At 38.8% G+C, this 9,119-nt stretch overlaps 1 protein-coding gene across 6 annotated transcripts in view; it reads left to right on the forward strand.

The window, feature by feature from the left end:
• The window catches only part of Nf1 (neurofibromin 1), a 307,973-nt gene that overhangs the window by 107,624 nt on the left and 191,230 nt on the right, over nt 1–9,119 (forward strand). For all 6 annotated transcript variants that reach the window (XR_002821949.1, XM_004635435.2, XM_023719976.1 and 3 more), the window contains one exon: nt 4,272–4,385. Coding sequence is in view for 5 of the 6 variants with exons in the window: in XM_004635435.2 (XP_004635492.1) it covers nt 4,272–4,385 (114 nt within the window). In the remaining variant the exon portion in view is untranslated. The remainder of the gene's footprint in view (nt 1–4,271; nt 4,386–9,119) is intronic.

Below are 9,119 nucleotides of genomic sequence, written 5' to 3' on the forward strand. Positions count from 1 at the left end.
ATATGCAGTGTATTATTTGTTGAAACTGTACTTTCGATTTGATTTGAAACTGTCTCATTGCTATATGTTTATCAATAAAACTTTGAAAAGAAAAAAAAAGAAAGAGCATTAACACTATTAATGCCTCAAGTGTAATAATTCTTTGATTTGAATTTCATAAATAACATATTTAACCTTTATCAAGTTTCTCCAGTTCTTGTAGAGTAACTTCATCAAGGTTTATTATTGCTTTATTCAGTAACAGGCTTTTTAAAATCCTAGGCTGTTTTAAACTGATAGTGTGTTTTACCAAGTAGTGTAATATCAGGGTTCTTTTAAATATTGTATTGTATTTATTTATTTATTTATTGAATGCAGAGTCTTACTATGCAGTTCAGACTTGTAGTGATCCTCCTATCTCAGCCTCTCCAATGCTGGGATTACAGTTGTGCATCATCACACCTAGTTTCTGTGGCTGGCGCAGCTCTGGGGCAAGCACAGCATGCGGTACTGGAAATCAAACTTGGGACCTTGCGCATGCCAGGCAGGCACTTAGACTGCTGAGCTGTCTCATCCCTAGCCCAATGTAAAGATTTTTACTTAGCTGTCTTTTGGTTTAAAGAATTGTGTAAGTCCTTGAATTAAAAAAATTATACATTTCAAAGCGGTGAAAATGACAGAGAGAAAGAGAGAGAGAATGAATATGAGAATGAAAGCATTGGTATGCCAACAAGAAGGCCTGTGATATTTTGACCATTTTGAAAAGCCCTTCCAAATCCTAGAGTCTTGGGAGGCCTGCTGGTTAGTTCAGTTGTTTAAGCACCTGCTGGTTCAATCCCCAGCTCCACATGCCTTACGAGACCCTTAAGGCAGCCTGAGCCAGCCTTCTCCCTAAAAAAAAAAAAAAAAATCCTTCTCAACCTTAAAAAAAAAAACCAAAAACAAATCCTAGAGTCTATTACAGTAGTAGTTAGATCTGTAGCTTGGGAAAAAAAGTTATAAAATTTGTCAATGAAAGTAATGAAATGCTCTTTCTCTTAGTTTTATTGTTACGTGGCACAAGTTGTGGTATTATATCACTATACATGTTCCATAATATCAACATCACTTTTTTAACATGGTTATAATTGAGGCTCAAAGAATGCTGCACTAAAGTTATTGGTGTCTTTTAAATTAAATATATTATCTTTTCAAGAACAAGAGTTTAGGGCTGGGGTGATAGCTCAGAGGCATAAGCACTTGCTTAGCAAGCTAAAGAAAGGTCCTGAGTTTGATTCCCAATACTGCCCAAAAAACAAAAAAAAAACCAATAACAAAATAAAACCAAAGTTTAAGCAAAATTTGCTGTTTTCTAAGGATCATAGTAATTATTTTGTTTGCTGCCATCTAGTGGTTGATTTTCTTCAGCATAACAATAGGTATATAAAAGATTTATTTTAAATATTATTTTGTATTTCACATATCAAAATTCTGAATCTCAGTTAATAGGAACAAAATAAGAATAACTTTTAAATGGCTTCAGCCATAGTATATTTAAATTAATCTGATTTTTTCTTAGATTTTAAACATCTCTATTCTAATCCACGTTATTCTCAACTTTTCAAGCCATAATTGCTTAACTATTGTCATCTCTTGTACTTTTCTAATAATTTTTTGAGCTGACATTATACCAGTCTATTAAGAAGCAAATCTTACACCCTCTGCCCATCCTAAAACATTCTCATTAACTTTCAGATTTTTTTTTTTTTTTTTTTTTTTTGCGAATCAGGGATTGCACTCAGGTCCTTACACTTGTCAGGGAAGCGCTTATTCTACTGAGCTATCTCCTTAGCCCCTACCTTCCAGATATTTTTAAATTTTTCCTTAGATTTCTTCTGTGTCCCATTGGTTGTTTAGGAGTGTGTTAATTTTCCAGGAGTTTTTGACTTTTCCAAAATTTCTTCTGTTGTTGATTTCTGTTTTCATTGCACACTGTGACAGTTTATAATTTGTGCTTGCTCTGCAGTGAGGTAGGAGAGATGGAGTAGGGAGAATGGAAGGTGTTTGGCTGTGTAGTGATAGGCTTTAATGGGACATTTGAAAGGGAGACTGGTGGTAGATGAAAAGAAAAGATTGATGTGGGGTCTGATTTTACTGGAGTGCATGTAGTTGAGCTGAAGGTTTAGTATTGAGGGCCATCAGAGGATAATTTGTGGGGGCAAGGGTGAGATACAGGAGAAATGGGGGCTTCACTTTGTGATCGAGGAAAGTGATGTGGTAATCAGAACTTGCTATATAGAAGACTATAAGCTGAGTAAAATATGAAAGAGCCAAGCAAGGGCTTAGGATGAGGAGGATCGGGGAATTACACTAGTGAAGACAGATGTGACTGTAAGGAAGCTAAGTGTGGGGAATTTAAAAGCTTGGGAGGAAAAGTTTATATATTTAGGAAAACAACAAAAATATGTTAATGATATCTTGGGGGGGGTTATGGTGAAACTAGTTAAAGAACTCAGATGAAGGAAGGAACCTAGACACCTATTACATCAGAGCCAAAGAAAGAACAAATGTACAAGAATAACAAGCTAATAAGCATGTGAAGCCATAAAAGAACATAATATAGCTCCACATTACTAAATAACTCCAGAAGCATATGAAAACTTACTGAGATGTCTAATGGGAACACAGATAGTCCAATGAGACACTGCACATGTGATTCCCAAGTAGCTTCTTGGTCAGAGAGTCTGAGCACTCATACCCTGATGATTCCTTGGGTCCCTGCACTGCAATACTGAAATTAATTCAGACTCAGAGCCTCTTCCTGCCAAGTTGCCGGCATTCTTGGCAGAGTTTGATCAAGTTTGAGTTCGTGGCATAGGAACTCTTGCTGTCCCTCTCCTTGGTTGTGATGGTGGGTTTGGCAGACAAGGTCACCGACACTAAATTGTCCATTGAGCCAGTCTAATTTCTTTCTTTCTTTCTTTCTTTCTTTCTTTCTTTCATTCATTCATTCATTCATTCATTCATATTTTAGGGAAGAGTTTACAGGGTGTTCAGGGTCTCACTACTAGATTGGACTCGTGATTCTCCCATTAATAGCCTCCCAAGAGCTAGGATTACAGGTGTGCGCCACCATGCCCAGTCTCAGTTGCCATCTCAGTGCATCCTGGGGGTGGGGCTGGCATGGCAGGCCCCGGGGGATGAAACCCCTGGCCCCCTGGCCTGCTTGCAGATGCTTTAATCCACTGAGCTATTTGGCCAGCCCTGAGCCAGTCTTAATTCCCATTCATTCAGTTCAACTACAGCAGCATCAGGTTAGTCTATTACAGTAGTATTTATCAGAGCTAATTGAGAAAATACATACCATAAAACCTTGCTTTGAGTCTCCCTTTAGCAGGGAGAAGAAAATGCTGATGTGAGCTTCCATCCTGATTGAGACTAAAGCTGGCATCTGACCACAGAAACCAAATCTGTGGTCACTAGTCCCTGCCTCTGAGGAGGACTCACTCCAGACATCTCTGTAGCTGCCAACAGTCTCTCATGACTGTCCTTCCCTCATCTACTCTAGGAACTTGGCAGTCTGAAGCAGTGAAGGGGCTGTTTGGTGACTGAGGCCAAACAACCCAGCCTTTGCCTACAGTGGCATCCCTACCACCTCCAGCTCCCTGGACTGTTTCTTGGGCCCTTTGTTGACTATAGAGGGCCTCTTGGGAAGCAGTGTCTTGCACTTTTCCTGCTGTTTCCAACCACTTAAGATTCCCCTGGTCCCCATGTAGTTCTCTATGAACAGAGAAGCTGTTGGTTTCACCATTGCCTCCCAGCTGGCAGCTAGCCAGCCTCAGTCTGTGGCACTGTGTTCTCCTCTGCAGCATGGTCCACCTCTTCTGTGTCATTTAATGCTATTTTCTTACCTGTGAGTTTCCTCTTGGTTCTCGTGTGCCCTCCTCTCACTCTACTTCTTCTCCAACCTGTTGTTTTGCAGACTCTAGACACTCCAGAAGCTGAGTTGCTGGGACTTGCTGTTCTGCCATTTTGTCTTTTTTTTGGGGGGGGGGGTGGCAGGGGAAACCGGGGATTGAACTTAGACCCTTGCACTTGCCAGGGAAGCGCTTATTCTACTGAGTCATCTCCCCGGCTTGTCAGTGGTTTTTAATATATTTATGAAGCATTGAAACCATCACCACTGATTGAAGAATATTTTCGTCACGCCTATAAGAAATCTAGTACCTGTTAACAGTTGTTCTGTTTCTTCCACCTTGTAATCCCTGCCAAGTCATTTTTTAAAAAATTGAAGTCTGCCTTTTCTCTTGCAGAATCCAAGGAAACAAGGGCCTGAAACTCAGGGCAGTACAGCTGAATTAATTACAGGGCTCGTTCAGTTGGTCCCTCAGTCTCACATGCCAGAGATTGCTCAGGAAGCAATGGAGGTAAGGCGAGAATAAATTGTACCCTCTTACAGAAAAGGTTATAAATATGTATGTTTTTCTCCTTTTCTCTGTCTTCCCTCCTTTCCCTTCCCTCTTCTTTTTTTCTCTTGTATATACATACATTTTTGTGTTTCTTTGGCTTGTGATTGTTTTTTAGTACCTGGAATCAAATTCAGGACCTTGTGTTTGCCAGGCAGGCCCTGTGCCAGTGAGCTATATCTCTGGCCCTGGTATATTCATTTTTGTGACTAATAGATACCATTTCTGGGAATGTTCATGTCATGTATTGATTTATAAATTCCATGGAGAAAAATGGGTTCATTTACTTTATACTGTAGGAAAGAACATTGTGAATTTTTTTTTTTTTTTTGAGACAGTGTTTGGCTATGTTGCTCAGACATCTTGAACTCCTAGGCTCTGTTGACCTTCCAGGTAGTTGGGACTTTAGGGGTGTACCACTGTACCTAGCTTACAGTATAAAAATTCTTATACTGAATAAAAATGTTCAAAATTTTGTAATTGTAGCTAAACTTTTTAGTATAGTATAGATTTTAAAATGGAGATGTAATTCATATGCCCTGAAGTTCATCATTTAAAGTGTTCATTATAATAGTTTTTAGTGTAGTCGTAAAGTTGTGTGCCTGCCACCCTTAGGTGCTGCATTGTTCTCCCACTCCCCCACCTCTCCTTCCATCGGCAACTTGTCTGCTTTAGTCTCTGTGGATTTGCTTTACACATTTCATATAAGTAGAATCATACCATATATAGCCTTTTATGTGTGACTACTTTGACTTAATATTTTCAAGGTTTATTGATGTTGTGCCATGACTAATTTATTCCTTGTTATTGTCAGATATTCCATTCTGTGGATATTGATTTTTAAAAAATCTATTCGTTTGAATATTCATCCATTTCATGCATGCATCAGTTGAATTTTGGCTTTTTTCTACTGTTGGCTATTATGAGTAATGTTGCTATGAATATTTATGTAAAAGTTTTTCTATGGACACTTGGTTATGTATCAAAGGGTAGAGCTGTGTAATTTTATATCCATTTTATCAATATATGGGGCTTCTAGTGACTCTGCATCCTTACGAACACTTGTTACTGTCTTGTTTTAATGATAGCCAGCCTTGTAGATGTAAACCAGTTGACTTATTTATTTTTTGAGATTGGATCTCGCTGTGAAATTCAGGCAGGCCTCAAACTCCCATCTTCCATCTTGCTAGAATTATAACCATGTACTATCACACCTGGCGTGGCTTTTTATATTTTTTTAGCTGACTTTTTAAAAAGTTTTTTGTACATCGATTACTTGATAAGTATAGTTTTAATTTATTTTTTATTTTTATTTTTTTTTAAATTTTTTTTTATTTTTTATTTATTTGAGAGAGAGAGAGAGTGTGTGTGGTGTGTGTGTGTGGCCAGCTCAGCCCACCAGGGGGCGGGGCTGGCTGGCATGTGGTGCTGGGGGATTGAACCGCGGTCCCTGATGCTTTGCCAAGCTTGTTCTAAGTAGGTGCCTTAGACCACTGAGCCATCTCTCCAGCCCCTATAGTTTTAATTTAAATAAAATTTATTGAAGCATAATTTTACATTAATAAAATCATGTAAGATTTAGAGTATTTCTCATCAGTGCATGAAGTTCCTCTTTTGCACTTAATAACTCCTTTCCCTGTCCTAAACAACTGCTAATCTGATTTCTGTCATTATGCTAGTTTAGCTTTACAGGTTTGGAATTCATATGACTAGAATCTCAGAAAATGTGTTCTCATTCATCTGGCTTCTTTCACTGAACAACTTTTTGAGATTCATATGTTGTTGATGTATATTGCATTGAAGATTATATTTGTTCACATGTTGATGGGCACTTAAGTGAACGTATTAGTTATGTAGCTAAACTTTACCTTATACTCCTTTGTCTTTCCTCTCTCTGCTTTTTATGCCTTTCTGCCCCGTTCCTTTTTTAAATTTATTTTTTAAAATCTTTTTATGTATTTATTTACTTGGTACAGAGACTTGCTATGCAGCTCAGACTCATAGTGAGCCTCCTTTCTGAACCTCCCCAGTGCTGGGATTACAGACATGCACCACCACACCCAATTTTGGTGGCTGGCACAGTGGCATGGCTTGTACTTGGGGATCAAACCTGGGTCCTTGTACTTGCCAGGAAGGCACTTAGATCAGTGAGCTATCTCTCCACTGATTTGTTTTGTTTACTGTATATTGTTATTTTTTTGGTCTTTGTTTTTTTGGTCCAACTGAAGATTAAATAGCCCAGAGTTTCATGAATGCTAGGCAAGCATTCTTCCACTGAGCTACATGCCAGGCCTTTTTTATTTTTTATTTTTTTGGTTTTTTCCCAGGCCTTTTTTAAATTTTGAGACAGGCAGTCTTACTAAATTGCCCAGGCTGACCTTGAATTTATAATTGCCCTGCCTCAGCCTCCAGAGCAATTGAGATTAAGAACAACACCACATCCAACAAGTTTACATTTTATATAAATAAAATCATGAAGCAGATATTTTTTGTCCATGTTTTCAAATTACCATAGTATTTGTTGTATATAGAAAATTCTATTTTATGCTGTGCGATGTTCCATTTTGTGAATATAGCACAATTTGTTATCTCTTTCATCTGTTGATGGACATTTATGTTCCCAGTTTCTGACTATTACAAATAAACCTCCTGGAAGCATGGTGTGCTGGTGCATGCTTATAATCTCAGCACTCAGAAAGCTGAGATAGGAAGATTGCTGTAACTTTAAGGCCAGCCTAAATTACATAATGAAATCCTATGTCAAAAATAAAACAACAAGGGGCCGGGGAGGTGGCTTAGTGAATGAGTGCTTGCCTGGCAACCACAAGGGCCTGAGTTCAATCCCCGGTTCTGCCCCCCCCCAACAAACAAACAAACAGTAAGGCATCTAGGAACATGTATGTACAAATCTATATGTGGACAGGGACATTTTCTTGGGTAAATACCTTCAATGGCAAAAAATTTATTATGTGGTCTTTACAAAGAGATATAGCTTTAATATGAGGGCACTAAAGAATGAAATATGACATACAAACACTAACACAAGAAGGCTGGTATAATATTTAAATACAAAATTTAAAGCAAGAAGCACTGCTGGTTATAAGGACATCTTATTAAGAGGTCCAACCCATCAAGGAAATAGAGACCTGAATAAAATTAATAGCAAAGCTTTAGAATATGTAAATCAAAATATATAAACTGCAGTGATCATATTCTATAATCATTTTGATGCTATATATAAAAATTTATGACATACAGGGTACAGTTTATAAATCCAACTAGAATAGGCTACTTAAACAAAACTTTTCTCAAAGTCTGATAGAACAAACCAGGGGAACAAACAGGTTTGATAGAACAAATAAGGTGTGTCAGGGTGGTGAGGAGTAAAATTTTTGAAAAACACAGTTAATCCAGTTTTGTTTTGTTTTTTTTTAAATCCAGTTTGACGTACTTGGCATATGGAGAGCACTATACTCAGGTATACATGGAACTTTCTTTTCAAGTCCATGTGGAAAATGTTCATTATGAGCGTGAAGCAAAAACACTAAAAACAAGCAAAACAACAAACCCACACGAAAAACAAAATAAGCACTCTTGAAGAAGCATTCCTGGCATAGATTTGCTGCCCAGCTTGATTTTCTGGCATCTTGTCCCTAATCAAAATGCCATCCTCTTATCCTCATCTTGTGATTTCTCTCTTGGACATTCACTTGTCCTCTTGACAGTGTACTCTGACCTGAATAAATGATAAATTGGTAAATTCTTTTATCATTGGTATTACTGGCTGCGCAGTGCCATCTGTCATCAAAATAACCACATTAATAATTAATTTGCTGGGCCGGTAGATAGTTGAGTAGAATAAGTGCCTGCCTGACAAAAGTAGTGTCCTGAGTTCAATGCCCAGTACCACACACACACAAAAATAATAATTTCCATTATTTATTAGAAGCTTAGCATATGACCTAGTAATTCATATCTAGCTATAGAACTGATAGAAATGCATATGTCTATTAGCAGTATATACAAAAATTATTAATAGTGTAATTTTTGTGATAGTTCCCTCCATTGGAAATGAATGTATCAACAGAATAGATAAAAAATTTTGATTATAGTCAGTTGAATACTATGCAATGAAAAAGAAAGAGGAGACAACCGAGGGCCGCGGGATCCTGAATAGACCCAGAGCACAGGCCCGGCAAGTGAGTGAGAGGACCCGGGCCCGCTGGATCCTGAACAGAGCCGGAGCTCAGGCCCGGGGAGTGAGTGAGACAACCTGGGGCCCTGCGGGATCCTGAACAGACCCTGAACCCTGGCCCGGCGAGTAAGTGAGACGACCCAGGGCCCTGCAGGATCCTGAACAGACCCAGAACCCTGGCCCGGCGAGTAAGTGAGATGACCTGGGGCCCGCAGATCCTCTTTTGACCCAGAGTGCAGGCCCAGCATGGAACCCTTCAGCAGAACTCCCTGCAAAGAGGCTAGAGGCAAGACCCAGAACATCTTGCCAGAGTGACACAAAGGGTTCAACTCTAATGCCTGCAGCAGAAAGAAGTGGAGCACACAGCCAGATCCAAACAACACCCACCTGGAGGAATTCGAACTTCATAGATCCGGACCTGGTGCTAAGGTAATAACTCTATCTAAGCTCTATACCAAAGGTCAGAAGACAGTGGTATACAAAATGACAAAGAGAAGGAA

This window comes from Octodon degus, unplaced genomic scaffold, assembly GCF_000260255.1.
Source record: "Octodon degus isolate 3935 unplaced genomic scaffold, OctDeg1.0 scaffold00072, whole genome shotgun sequence".
Lineage (NCBI taxonomy): Eukaryota > Metazoa > Chordata > Mammalia > Rodentia > Octodontidae > Octodon > Octodon degus.